General features: G+C 40.4%; 1 protein-coding gene and 1 long non-coding RNA gene across 2 annotated transcripts in view; one reads left to right on the plus strand and one right to left on the minus strand.

The window, feature by feature from the left end:
• LOC114019090 overlaps positions 1-14,975 on the minus strand; it is a 92,211-nt gene that overhangs the window by 49,990 nt on the left and 27,246 nt on the right. The window contains exon 2 of the mRNA XM_027820544.3: positions 11,252-11,467. Coding sequence (XP_027676345.2) covers positions 11,252-11,467 — 216 coding nt within the window. The remainder of the gene's footprint in view (positions 1-11,251; positions 11,468-14,975) is intronic.
• Positions 1-14,975, plus strand: part of LOC114019092 — a 169,176-nt gene that overhangs the window by 44,744 nt on the left and 109,457 nt on the right. Inside the window, exon 5 of the long non-coding RNA XR_005224706.2 lies at positions 11,277-11,376. This is a non-coding gene — a long non-coding RNA (uncharacterized LOC114019092). The remainder of the gene's footprint in view (positions 1-11,276; positions 11,377-14,975) is intronic.

The following is a 14,975-nucleotide window of genomic DNA, read 5'->3' on the forward strand; positions in this document are numbered from 1 at the left end:
GTACCCCCCTGCTGAAGTGAAGAAACAGATTGACAGAGCCAGAGGAGTACCCAGAAGTCACCTACTACAGGACAGGCCCAACAAAGAAAGTAACAGAACACCACTAGCCATCACCTTCAGCCCCCAACTAAAACCTCTCCAGGGCATCATCAAGGATCTACAATCTATCCTGAAGGACAATCCATCATTCTCACAGATCTTGGGAGAGAGACCAGTCCTTGCTTACAGAGAGTCCCCCAACCTGAAGCAAATACTCACCAGCAACCACACACCACACAACAAAAACACTAACCCAGGAACCTATCCTTGCAACAAAGCCTGTTGCCAACTGTGTCTATTCAGGGGACACCATAGGGCCTAATCACATCAGCCACATTATCAGAGGCTCGTTCACCTGCACATCTACCAATGTGATATATGCCATCATGTGCCAGCAATGCCCCTCTGCCATGTACATTGGCCAAACCGGACAGTCTCTACGCAAAAGAATAAATGGACACAAATCAGATGTCAAGAATTATAACATTCAAAAACCAGTCGGAGAACACTTCAATCTCCCTGGTCACTCGATTACGGACCTAAGAGTCGCAATACTACAACAAAAAAACTTCAAAAACAGACTCCAACGAGAAACTGCTGAATTAGAATTAATTTGCAAACTGGACACCATTAAATTAGGCTTGAATAAAGACTGGGAGTGGATGGGTCAATACACTAAGTAAAACTATTTCTCCATGCTTATTTTCTCCTTACTCACACCTTCTTGTCAACTGTTTTCAAATGGGCCATCCTGATTATCACCACAAGAGGTTTTTGGTTTTTTTTTTCTCCTGCTGATAATAGCTCATCTTAACTGATCATTCTCATTATAGAGGGTATGGCAACACCCATTTTTTCATGTTCTCTGTGTGTATATATATATCTTCCTACTGTATTTGCCACTGCATACATCTGATGAAGTGGGTTGTAGCCCACGAAAGCTTATGCTCAAATAAATTTGTTAGTCTCTAAGGTGCCACAAGTACTCCTCATTCTTTTTGCAGATACAGAGTAACACAGCTACCACTCTGAAACCTGTAAACATGGTTTAGCTTTCCCTTTGTAGAGGAGATTGAAATGTATAACCAATACTAAAGCGTGTTACAGACCTGATATTTAATTGCTTGTTTAAGGTTCTTACACATGCATGAACGAGAGCGGATTTTTATGTTGTACCACTGTCATTCCTTTATAGGGAGGAGTATTAATTATCTGGCTGTTTATTTTTAATGAAGTATCACATGACATAACATGGGTGAGGTAATATCTTTTATTGGACCAACTTCTGTTGGCAAGAGAGACCACCTTTCGAGCATTACAGAGCTTTTCTTCAGGTCAGACAGAACTGAAGCCAGACCTGAAAAAGAGCTCTGTGTGGCTCAAAAGCGTGTCTCTCTCACCAACAGAAGATGATCCAGTAAAAGATATTACCTCACCCATCTTGTCTCTCTAATGTCTCGCGACCAACACAGCTACACCTACACTGCATACATGACACAACAGACTCATTCATCTACAAAGAACTAACCAAAAAAAAAAAAAAAAAAAAAAAAGCAGCACTACTCCAGGCAACAATGGAGAGACAGGCAATAAAATGATTAGGCATAAACTCCAATGCAAGAGGAGAAAAGCCCCAGTGGTCTTCATCCAACTGAATGCTTCAGGGAATAAGGCCAATGCATGTAGGAAGCTGGAAGAAATTTTTTCTCCCCGTGTACAGAATTAAACAAAGTGCTTTATGGTTTTAATTTTTTGTTCACCCTCCTCATAAGCATCAGGTACTGAACATTATCAGAGGCAGAACACGGAGTAGATGGGTCATTGGTCTGGTCTGTTATAGCGAATCATGTGCTTCTGTAGGGAAGGAGGCAGAACCACAAGGGTCATGTTTAGATCAAGATCCAAAGACTGCTGCAGTTTGGGGGAGACCATATTGACCTTACAGAAATCGCAACAAACCCACAAACTCTGGATCAGAACGTGCCAAAGTTCATGGCTATTCAGATCCGGGGGCTTTCTTTAATCTCATCCCTAGTTCCTATAATCCAGTCCTGGTTTGCCTCTGACCAATCAAAGACACATATCAAAGACCCATCACAAGGTGTAATAACAAGAAAAATAAACTAACATGAAATTAGTGAAATTTAAATAACTCAGTCTAAGAACAAAGGTTGATGAATCCTGGAGTTCTGTATAGACCAAACCTGCCCCAGGCCCCTGACTCAATCTCTGAAGTTAAAATACTTTGCATATGAATTTAAACACCTGCTCAGCATATTGAATACAATTCATTCAGGCATTTAGGCATCTCCCATTCGCAAACAGTCTATCTTACAGTCATTAAAGTGCCATTTTTACAGTCAGGTGGAATTGAGATTCAAATACTTTGGTTTAAATTTGAATATGTACATGGTAGTATTATCATGTAATTAATGTACACAGCGAATTGCTTTTAAAATATGATTTTCAATAGGACATCTCTGCAAAACGGCCATCTCATAGAATACCTAAAGGAAAACCGTGCCCATTTTTCTTAACCAGCAGCCTGATAGATCATGCATGGGCTTAGAAGCACTTATCACCACACCTAAACTGCGTAGGTCACATGCATACATATATTCCACTTGGCATTTCTGAACCTACTCTTGGTGGCACTCGAGGAGAAGGATGTAGTGTCAAAGCTAGTTATCACGGCTCAAGAAACAGGGCCAATGTTTTCAAAGTCGGATATTCAGGCTCCTAAATCAGCTGCCTGATTTTCAGAGGAATTGAGCATCTGTAGCGTCTGGTAAAGTCAACGAGGTGCTCAGCATCTTTGAAAATCCGCAAGGGCCCTTATTTAGGATCCTGAATATGGATTTAGGAGTCTGACTTTAGGGACCTAACTTTACATATTTGAGCTTGAGTTTTAAACACCTGTGCATGCTGAAACCATCTCTTTGTATCCAGGTGAAGTCATGACTTTTGGCTCAGCCCCTCATCCCTCCAAGTTGGATAAACTGAGTTTGACACAATTAACAGTATGGTACTCTTTCAACTAAGGACTTAAAAACTAGGGTCCTTGTCTGTACTTCATGACCATTAAAAAATCCCAAGGCATGTTTCAGAGCACCAGAAATTTGACCTAGTACTCCTGGTCAAAGTTTGCCCTCCCCATTGTGCTGTGTGCCAGCTGGTTGCTACTATGCCAGCTGGTGCTGTATGAACATCATTTGTCAAGTAATTTGCTATTTTACAGATAAAAAGGTGATCTACAAATATCCAATATTATTATCTTGCTAAAAAAGTGACATCATTTTTGATACAGGCAGTGTGGAAGCCCTATGTAAGTTACTGTAAATGGGTTTTCAACTTTCTGTAATACACTAAGGAGAACATGCTAGTGCCTGGCAAATAGTTTGTTTAAAATATTAAACCTTTGAATTATTTTTATGAGTGTTAAACTAGCATTCAAGGAGGAGGAAAACTTGTCTCTTGAAATTGGGCTAGTGTAGTTCATTTACTAAATTTATATCACTTATAAAGGTTCCAGGTTGATTTACAAATGCTTGGTGCTTCATCATTATTTATAAAGCAGGCGACTGGCATAGCACGTCACAGATTTGAGTCCTGGAACTGAATGATAAGCTCTCTTTAGTGTAGACATTTGCTTTGTCATTTAGAACTGAATGCCCCCCTCCACAGCCAATTGTGTGCTATTCAGTTTATGTTGAATGCTGACATTATACATAATTTTAGACTGTGCATTTGCAAATTGTTCTTTGCCATTTCCATTTCAAAACTCTTTTGTGCTAAACGTGTCTGACACGTCTAAATAAATATTATCCATAATAACCCTATATCAATCCATTATAAATCCATGAAAGTACATACTGTATTTAGATTTAATCCTTGAAACAAAGCCTTATCCCAGCTCACTTCCATGTTGCTTTCACAGCTGACTTTCACAGCTGCTGAGATGTCAGCAAAGAAGAAAATGGAAATTGCTTTTGCTCTTTCTAAAGCTATAGGATCTTCAATAAAACCACATTTTAATCAATGTTGTTCCTGTGTGCTCACACACATGCACATTCACAGGTACGTAACACATATGAGCAGGCATAGATACACGTGCACCCAGACACGTGCATCGGGGCATAGAGATGCACTCAGATGTACTTAGTCACAAATTCCATCAAAAACCTATTAGCAAGACATTTATATCAATAGCTAAAAAGCTTTCGTCCAGTCAGCTAGAAACCAACTATTTAGGAAATAGCTGTGAGCTATGTCTGGAAAAGTGAGTTTTCCATTTGCAGACTTAAGCCATGGCTTGCACTTATGATAATCCAGATAATGTAAATTCTTTGCAGCCAGGTTTATTGAATAAAAAGAAAAAAATAAAGTACTCTTATTGAACAGTCTAATTGCTTGTCCAAAAGCCTATTGAACACTTTACTCTTTTAAGTCTACTTTTAGATTTTATGCAACCCTGTAATATGTTTCTGGAGCACATTATTATATCTGATTTTACTTGTTGATGATAAAAGGTAAAATAAAGGCCACAGAATACGAGGAACATAAGGATTACCATGCTCAGATGTGCAATACCAGACCAAATTGTCCAGTATCCTCTCTTCAGCATTGACTGGTTACATCAGAGGAAAATGTGAAACCATCATAATGGGGAATTATTAAATTACATATTTATGGGAAGATTTTTTGCCCCTAACCTCAGGCAGCTCGGCATAGATCCTCAAAGGTATTGAGAATCTGGGCCTTAGTGGTTAGATTATGTCTTGAATTATGAGTGTTGATATCCCTTAGACATTTTCTGGCTAGTGTAACTGTTGATTATCATTTTTTTAGCCACATAAAAATGTCTAATTTTTCCCCCCATCCTACTAAATTCCTGGAGTCAATAATATTTGTGGGTCTGAGTTCTACAAGTTAATTATATGTTGTATAAAAAATATTTCCTGTATTGGTTTTAAATTTGTTCCTTTTAACTTTATTGGCTGTTCCCTTGTTCACGTATTATGAAAAGGGGCAATGGAAATGCCCAGTTGATCATCTAGATTATTTCACTCTTACGGGTCAGAGCTCTCTTTTCCAAACTAAGTAGTCCCAATATTTTCAATTTCCCCTCCTATAGCAGCCCTACGTCTGGTCTACACTACAAAATTAGGTCAACGTAAGCAACCTTGTGTTGACTTAGCTGTGCATGTGTCCATATTTAAATTTGTCTCCCACCAATGAAAGCGCCCTGTTTTGGCGATGCAGTAACACCACCTTCCCAAGTGGTGCTGAGCCATGGTCAATGTATTGATGCAGCATGAGTGTAGACACTGCATTATCTATGTGAACCCTAACAGTCCTCCGGCAGCTGTCCCACAATACCCGACACTAACCGCTCTGGTGACAATTGTGAACTCCACTGCCCAGGGCTAACAGAGACCAGTGAAGAACAGTTTGTTTTTGTACCCAGGGATGTCCCTTGAATCTTCCTGAGAAATCTCAATAAACTTTCAAGGAGGTACTATGCAATCCTCTCCTGAAGGTTTCTAGGGATGGCAGCCCTAATTTCTTCTTCTGTGGCAGGACACTTTCCCATGCCAGTCAATAATACATTGCAGTAAACAGGGTAGCAGCATATGGGTGACTTCAGGACAGCAGTAGTAGATGTGCTTTTGGTGCCTCTGTCACCCTCAGGTGTGAAAAATCAGCTAAAATCACCACCGCCTGTGGAAAATGGTGGCAATATTCAGTGCCATTGCTCTATACCCATAGTTTCATGCAACCAAGCCATTCCTTCCTCATTTCCCTCACTCCTGGTGGGCCATGCTCACCATGGTGGGTGCTGTGAGTTGCTCCATGCACAAGCACTCGGAGGCAGAAGTGTCAATAAGCACATCTTGTTTAAAACCTTAGCGGAGCAGGGGAAAGTTCTTCTGAATTTTAACTTTCACTTTCCATTGTGACTATACTGACATTGGTACCTCTGTGGGTTTTATCTACAACTGCTGCTGTTGTGGTCTTAAGGGATTTCCCCGCCACACCTGCGGAATGCGTTAGCCAGATAAGGGGGAGAAAGAAGAGGACTTGGGATGATGTGTTCAGTGAGATCCTGCAAGCAAGTGCTGCATTGGGCTGTGAACAGAGGACCTGGAGGGTGAATATTTCAGACTGTATGGAGAAGGAAAGACCAGACAGGAGAAAGGCCCAGGAGTCCAAGCAGAAAAAGGAGAGGGAGATGTACAAAGTCATAATGGTGCAAGCAAACACAGATGCTGCAGACTCTGGTGGACCTTCAGGTTAAACAATCAACCCCGGGCCTCCATTGCAGTCCACAGAGAACTCAATTACAGCACTGCCCCACACCCCCCCCTCAATATTCCATATGGCATCAAGAGGTCACCTCCCTTCCGCTACCACTCCACCCTGGGTGACAGTAAGGACAACCTCCACCCAGAAGGCGGCAACTTTTACTCCTTTGCATCACAGATGTTATACAGGACACAGCAGCAAGCTACAACAATTTTTTCACTGAGATCCAATCTTGTGAGTAAATAATGCCAGCATGCCTTCAATCTATCAAAAGCACATTCAACTGTCATTCTGCACCTGCTGAGCTGGTAGCTGAATCTTTCCTTGATGTCTCAGGGTAGTTGATGTATGACTTCCTGAGCCAGGCGAGCAATGGCTAAGCTGGGTTGCCCAGGATCATTACTGGCATTTCAACACCGCCATTGTTAAGCCACCACTAGGGAAAGAAAGTCCCTGCTTGTAGCTTTCTGAATAGTTCAGTGTTCTTAAAGATGTGAGCATCATGCACCTTTCCTGACCAGCCATTACAGTGATGTCGGTGAAGCATCCCCAGAGATCCAACAATGCTTGCAGAACCATAGAAAAAGTAGCTCAAAGATGTACTCTGTGGCAAGGTGGTCAGGTGGCAAAATAGGCATATGAGTGCCTATAGTCCAACTGCAGTTTGGAAACCCCATTGCAGGACATCCACTATGTCCTATGCATTGCCAAGATTCAGAGTCCTCCGTATCAGAAGATGATTAATAGCTCTGCGCATTTGCATGACAACAGCCCCCACAGTGGATTTTTCAACTAGAATGTTCTGGCATAAATGACGTGTGCCTGTCATTACCCATGGTTTGAGTAATGTTTACCTGAGCTGACCCAAGAGTGGTGCATCCTCACTGGAGAGATTTAAAACACACCCAAATTTTGCCACACTAGCCGTAGCCATGTACCAGAATGTTAAACTGGTTTTAAAACTTGTTTGGTCAGCTCTTTCAAAAGTGGCTTATTTACAATAACAGTTATTATACAATGCTGCAGACTCATTCTGAAAGCAAAATTATTAGTAAGCTACACTTGATTACATGATAAGCTTTATATTGATTAAAGTATGTAAAAGCATATGGAAAACTCAGTTCTATTAGAATGGATAAATGTGCCTACACAACCATTCTGGTTCGGTAACAAGAAAAACACGCACCTGTTAAAGTCTTATGTAATTTAGCTTGTTTGTCCCATGATAGTTCCTTGAGAATGATCTAGTCCACTCTGGAGTGTTCTCAAAGGATGACAAACCATTCTTGTGTTATTCAAATTATGGAGGCAATTTAGTGGTGTTAACAACAGTAGTCACATATGAGGTTCAAATGGCATGCGCCTTAGTAGAAAACCCAGGGGAATATTTAATCACTGAAATCTCAGTATTTTAAACATCCTGAGTCTCGATACTACCTCATATATGTGACTTAGCCTATAAATTATGTGGAGATAGGAACCTTATTTTCATACCTGTGTGTAAAACACCCATCACACAGTTGGCACTATACAAACAATGCACAACGTTGGTCTTTTTTTAATCTATTTTTGTGATTCGAATGGAAACAAAATACAGAACTATGTTCTGTAGTGCCATGTTGTTTACTCAGGTGTGCTTTTTAATAGCGACTTCTTGAACCTGATCAGAGTAGTTAGAGATACGGTAAAGGTATTGTCTTGAATAAGCCTTTATGGGTAGTAATTTTTCACAGCTGATCACTTTATTAACAAATTTGCCGTAGAGTAAAAGTACAGGGTGAATGGAATTCTTACTGTGTGTTTTACTGTGAATAGCATAATAACACTACAGTCATGGTTGGGGCATCTGCTAATAATACTGGGGGAGAGAGAAAGAAGAGGAAACAAATTAGAAGTTATTTGTAGCTGGCACATGACAAGCATCGATTTATACTGTTTGTAGAGTTAATAGAGACCAAGTTCTGCCCTTACTTAAACAAGGAGTAATACCATCTAAGTCTACTGGTTTAAAATCAGTGGAGTTATTCCATATTAATGCAGTGGTAAACCTGAACAGAATCTGACCCAGCAGCTTTATTTAAGCCTGAAAAGGAGTAGGTCAGATTCAGACATGGAGCTGCATGCAGCCTTTATTACTAAAAACTTACAGTGTGCTTTTGCTATAAGAAAAAGAGGCAGTGACCTTAGATTTAATCACATCAGACTCTGTGTGCAGTAAATTAGTTAAAAGACTCTTTAGGATAGCTTTATCCAAGGATTCTCTTACTGAACCACATGGTTTCCAAAGCAACATGTAAAATGTCCTTTTGCTGCAGACTCCCACTGCTGACTAAGCACCTTTTAGTGGTCTAGAGAGACAGAGAGGGCTGAGGAAATCCTCATTCAGCCAAATCTGTCCCATATGCATGTGCAAACCTAATGAAAATCAGTTGTGAGGCCCTTTCATGTAACTGCACAGGAATGCATATGATTCACTGCAGTCATAATGATTTGCACAATCCTGTCTTCATGCTTTAATTTTTTAAAGTTTCAGCCTGCACGAAATTCATTTTCAGCTAATGAAGGCAAATGAAGGAATATTTAATTTTTCAGCTTGTACATATGTTTCATTGTAACAGCCTTTGCTGGCCTTCTGTGGTATAGTATGCTTCATTATAGCTGTTATTTTAATTTTTCTCTCTCCCCTTGTCTGCATAAAGATGTCGTGCATCTGTGACGAAGAATGTTTCTGCTGTGAGCTTTTGTGATGGTGCCTGGGTATCTGCTAATCAGAGACATCCTTGTCACATTTGCTTAGCTTCCTAGTTGGAACTATGCTTATTTGTTTAGCTGTGGTCTCTGCTTTCAGATTCCTGCGGGTTCTAGGTAGTTTTTGAGTTCTGTCTGTGCAAACATTTTCATCAAAAACAATTGCTTCTGAATATGACTTTGTTTCCTGGTGTCTGGATTTTCCACATACAAATGACTTGGAACTGAAGGAGGGTCTAAATTATAGAAACTAATTTTTAATGTACTTTTCTTCACTAGAAAATAATGTTTTAAAGAAGGGTTGCATCTTTGACTGCCTAAGGTCATCTCGCTAAATCTCAGACCTACTTATTTCCTTCCCTCCTAAGCAACTAAGTACATATCTTGACAACAATCTGCACAAAATTCTACTCTCTGTTACACTGGCCCACCCCATTGCACTGACATAATTGAGAGAAAATTTGGCCCTACGTGACTACTCATTTTATCCTTATAAGAGTACACTGTATCATTCACCACATGCATTTTGATGGATAAAGTCAATTGGCAGATCATACAGGTGTGGAAAAATTCACCCCTTCTTTGATAAAGCAGCAATTTCACACAATGAGCCAAATTCTGTGCCGATTTAGACTCAGTCAGTGCAACGTTACAGTAGTCAGTGAAGTTGCATGGAGTGTAAACTACTGCACAATTTGGCACAGTGAATCAGTACATCAGCTTATGGAAAAACATCCTAAGCAAAATTCTTATTACTTATTGAATCCTGACAGTGCGTTTAGCGCAATACAGTCTATAGAGAAAATCACAGTCCCTGCTCCAGGCTGCTCAGGAGAGAAAGGATGGTCTCAAAATTAAGTCATCAGAGTGAGAATGAGGAAATCAATATTCCACTGTTCTGTTCCTAGCGCCACCAGTCTTTCCATATGAACTTAGGCAGGTTGCTTTATCTCTCCTTGCCTCACTTGCTGTAAAATAGGGAAATAGTACTTACCTAGCTTCCATGGACATTGTGAGACTAAATCAATTCACTTTGAGTTCCTCAGATGGAAGATGCTATACAAGTTTAAAGAATTATTACAATCCATGTTAGACTATATCACACAAATGTGAAATACAGCGAATTGACAGAATGTAACCTGTTGCAGCACAGATACAGGATAAAAAATTTCTCAAGTTCTCTGGGTTCTGTTCCCAGCTCATCCAAAGATGCTCTGGATGATCTTGGTCAAGTCACTTAACTTTGCTGTTCCCTCTGTAAACTGGGATAATTATACTTATTTATACCGATATCTATGGATGAAAAGTCCATATAAATATTATTTGCCTTTATTAAATAACCAGGAGAGTTATGCAATGTATGAGATCATTTCCAACAAGCACCCCCATCTTAATAATAATAAATAAACAAACACATTTCTGGAATTCTCTCTGGTCATTTCTTGTTATTATTATTCTTCAGTGTTATATCATGGGGATATTTTTAAAAATAGCCATTACAACATATAAGATCTTTAAGCACAAAAAGGAAAAGCTACTGTCTAAAATGTGTCCCTATGTATCACCACTAAATCCTGACCTTGTAAGTTTGGAGAGTCAGGAATTTGATTAAATCCTCCACAAAATTCCTGCATTTCAGGTGCTCAAATACACTTGTTCTCCTTAGATTTTCCTTAACATTTTCACAATGATAAATTATTATTTATGATTATTACTGCAATGTCTCAGAGCATGAGGACCCCAAAAGATAGTCCCTGCCCCAAAGAACTTGCAATCTATGACATCATTCCCAGTAGTTTACTCCCTTCAGTAACGAAAAAATACAGAGCCTGAGTCAAAATCCATTGAAATCTATTGAATGGGAATCTTTCCATTGACATCAGTGGTCTTTGGATCAAGCTCATAGTGACTCCTGAGTTTTGCACACACCAAATAATAATATCAGTTTGGGTTTGGTATATCAGTCCCACACCATCTACAATTGTAAGCACAATAATTGTAAGTACTCCAAATGTATTCTAAATTGGAAATTAAGATAAAAGGCTAAGATGCCACAAACCCTTCTTCCATAAATACTCTCTTGGCTTTCCCCATCAGAAATCCATCCTGCATATGCTGGATCATTATTTAGTCCTTAGTGAAGAAGTGGATAGCTTACTTTGCAACTTCTGTGGCTTTCCCAGGAACACGACTCTGCCTCCTGAGGAACAATTCCTCGTTGAAAAGAGTGGTCACCCAAGCATGTCTGGCATAGTGAAGACTCAAGTTCTGGCTCCCCTTGAGGTATGTGCATCACAGTGGACCCTGTGTATTTGAGGTTGGTATTCTGGTGCTTTTCCATGCTGACCATTGGGCTCTTAATCCATCTCCGTACCTGCAAACACAAAAGAATTTATGAGCTCCCTTCAACTTCTTTAACCTTGTAATTTCTCAGGGGTATCCTGATGTGGCTATATAGTTATCGGCCATGGACAAGAATCTGATACCATGTAGGATGTCTGGATTTTCTCTCTCTTTCTCTCTCTACTTCTATTATCTTGACTGATTCTTCTCTTTCCTCTCCTTATGACTCTCCATTACATTTGGGAGTCACTCTTTGTGCTGGCCTTTTAAACTCTGTCCCTGCCTCCCTCTGAACCATCCTCTCCTGCCTTCCTCCTTTTGTCTTTAGCTCACTGTGTAGCACTTTGCAATACTGTGCATCGAGGACCACATATAAAAGTAAATGATATTGTATTCTCAAGGTTCGATGTTTCTCATGCACACGCTATATTTACTCTACTTTGTTTCTGTTATTGCCTCCCACTTGACATGTGAATTATATTTGCAGTGTGTAATGGAATTCTTAACGTGGATTGATAAATTAGTTCTCCTTGTTGCAGAAATCAGGGATTTTTCTGGACTCCTTCCTAAATCGTTTTATATAACAAAACAAAAAAGAGTCAGCCACATGATCCATGTTCCTTTTGTGCTTGATCAGCTTAAAATACAATTAAGAGAAATGTAAAAACCCCACTGTTCCCTTTTTATTCGGCTTTTGAAAGCTTGAAGGAAATTAACATAGGAAGGTGGAAGTTTATACCAGAATTATTTAATCAATAAGAGGTTGAAAAGCTGAGACTGTCAGAGCTGACTAGGAGATTAAACTACATAGCTTCCATTGAAATTAATGGGAACTTTGTGACTGAATCCTTATTTGGCTTGGAAAGTCTCGACCCAGATGTCTGCAAAGAGCTGTAGCATGAGACTGTGCTGACTCACAACCCATTAATTGTAATCAGGTTCCACAGGCTGGAGGCCAGAATGGAACTTGGCCTCAACATAGAGATGGTTTGTAAGTAGAAGACCAGTCAAGTGCTGTAAATTAGAAAATAACACTTACATTAGTCAGGACCACCAGGCCTGTTGCTGCATTAGCAGTGAGAGTCTAAATCTCAGCAACTGGCGAATGGGTCACTTACAATAAACAAACATTATGAAACGCAGCTAGCCAGAACATCCTCTGGTAACTGGTAGGTGAGCAGTGAGCCCACAATTGCTCATGCTGTGCTAGTCTTCAGAAAATCATATGAACAACTCTCTTTCCTCTCTATGGAAACCAAACAAATAAGATGTCATTCTTGGGGCACATGTGGCACTTGTCATTGTGCTGTTTACATTTGTTTCAGAGACACTAATATACGCAGAATGTTGTAATCTATACTTCCGATACTTTGGTATTTCATTCAGACCTCAGTTACCCTCTTGTCCTTTACAATCCCTTGAATTTTGGTAGATGGCACACACAGTGTCTGCATGCCTTGGCAAAAAGGTATTAAAGTTTTAAAAAAGAGGTTAGAGTTGTTTGGAATCATTTTTCCATGATATTAAAGCCAAATGTGGTTTTGATTCAACTTTTTCTGTTTTTACAATTCTTAAATTCCTTAATAGGTAGAAAGACTGTTCTTCACCATTCTCCTTATTCATAGCTTTTCAGCTTCATGTTGCTCAGCTGGGGTTGTTGGTTTTTTGTTTCTTTTAAGAAATATATTTTGAAATTAATCTTTTGATGCTGGCAGATTTTCAACACATTTATTTTGCCAAACATAGTTGAGTCTATGATTGTTACGCACATCACTAAATATATTACTCTCCAAGTAAATTCATGGTTGTCTCAACCTAATTCCAGAACTTGACAAGAACAATTTTTTTCCAGGACAAAAAGTCATGCTTTATTTTCCAACTTAGTTTTATTATGGGAGGCAAGTATAATGTATTGAATTTCCTCTTGATGTGGTATATGTCACTTTATTTGACCTTTTCTTTTACTCTTCCAATCCTGCTTGGTGGTCAGTTAAATGTTTCTAGTGACACTCACCTGCAGTAGTTCTGTCTTTTTTCATTACACCTTTCAGCCTCTGTGTCATACGTAGGTATGAACAAATCAGTGTACATGAAAGAAGAACCTTCCTAAAACTTCTCCCCAAACATGAAACAAATCTGAAGCAGAGATGGACCTGCTCCAGATCCAAACTTCAGAATTCAAGGGTTACGTTCCAGTGCTTTGGTTCAGTAAAATATAAAGACATGGGCCAGCCAAGAAATTCAAATCTAGTTTGTATCTGAACTTTCTGTAGGTTTGACTAGTATTCAATTTTGGGATTTTGGTCTGCATTCAAAATGGGCTGATTCACGATGGCTCAGCAAGCCAGTTTGTTTCTGGGCTTCATTTTGTGCTTCAGAATCTATGCTTTCATTTAAAAAGAAAACTCTCTAGCACATGTGTTTCTAAAGAAAGTGTTCAAAATATGAACATTCCCAATTCAGCAACGTCTGCCTGAGCCAGCAAGCAGCCTGGAACAAGAGTTCCGAGAGCTATTCATGGCAATGAGATGTTCATTCAGTAGCCCAGCCTTGGGAATTTAAATATCAGCTGTCAATGTTGTTACCTATTTCAATGGCTGATTAAAGAGTGTAAGAAAGAAAGGGGACACTTGCATTGTGAAGTGCTGCACAATCTGCTGTTAGTAGCACCTCCTGATGGCCTCCTGAATAGGTGATTCTTGAATTATAGATGGCGCTTGGGAGAGTTTCACTACTCATTTTATTCCAGGCTGACTCCTGGTTTTGGTTCAGACTCATGTCACATACTGAACCTAGTTTTTACTGTTTAAAAAAGTTACATTAGCTTTGTTTTATTAAATATCTAAATAAAATTGTAAGTGCTCTTGGTAGCTACAGCCAGGACTGAAAATGGAAATACAGAAACATGATGACAAAGACTCTGCTTATAGGAATTCTTGCCTGGTTAAGACAACCAGGAAGTAAGGGAAATCTGATAAGAGAACCTGAGTGCATGAAATTTCCACAGGTTTCAGAGTGGTAGCCGAGTTAGTCTGTATCAGCAGAAAGAACGAGGAGTACTTGTGGCACCTTAGAGCAGGGGTGGGCAAACTTTTTGGCCCGAGGGCCACATCGCGGTTGCGAAACGGTATGAAGGGCCAGGTAGGGAAGGCTGTGCCTCCCCAAACAGCCTGGCCCCCGCCCTCTATCCGCTCCCTCCCACTTCCCGCCCCCTGACTGCCCCCCTCAGAATCCGCAACCCATCCAACCCCCTCTGCTCCCTGTCCCCTGACTGCCCCGACCCTTATCCACACCCCCGCCCCCTGACAGGCCCCCTGAGATCCCCGAACCATCCATCCCTCCCCCACTCCATGTCCCCTGAGCACCCCCTTCCAGAACCCCCATCCCTAACTACCCCTCAGACCCCCATCCCCTATCCAACTTCCCCTGCTCCCTGTCGTCCCTGACCCCCCGGGACCTCCGCCCCATCCAACAGCCCCCTGTGACTTCCTGCCCTCCCCCCTTCCCCTTACCATGCTGCTCAGAACAGCAGGACAGGC

Source organism: Chelonia mydas, chromosome 3 (genome assembly GCF_015237465.2).
Source record: "Chelonia mydas isolate rCheMyd1 chromosome 3, rCheMyd1.pri.v2, whole genome shotgun sequence".
Lineage (NCBI taxonomy): Eukaryota > Metazoa > Chordata > Testudines > Cheloniidae > Chelonia > Chelonia mydas.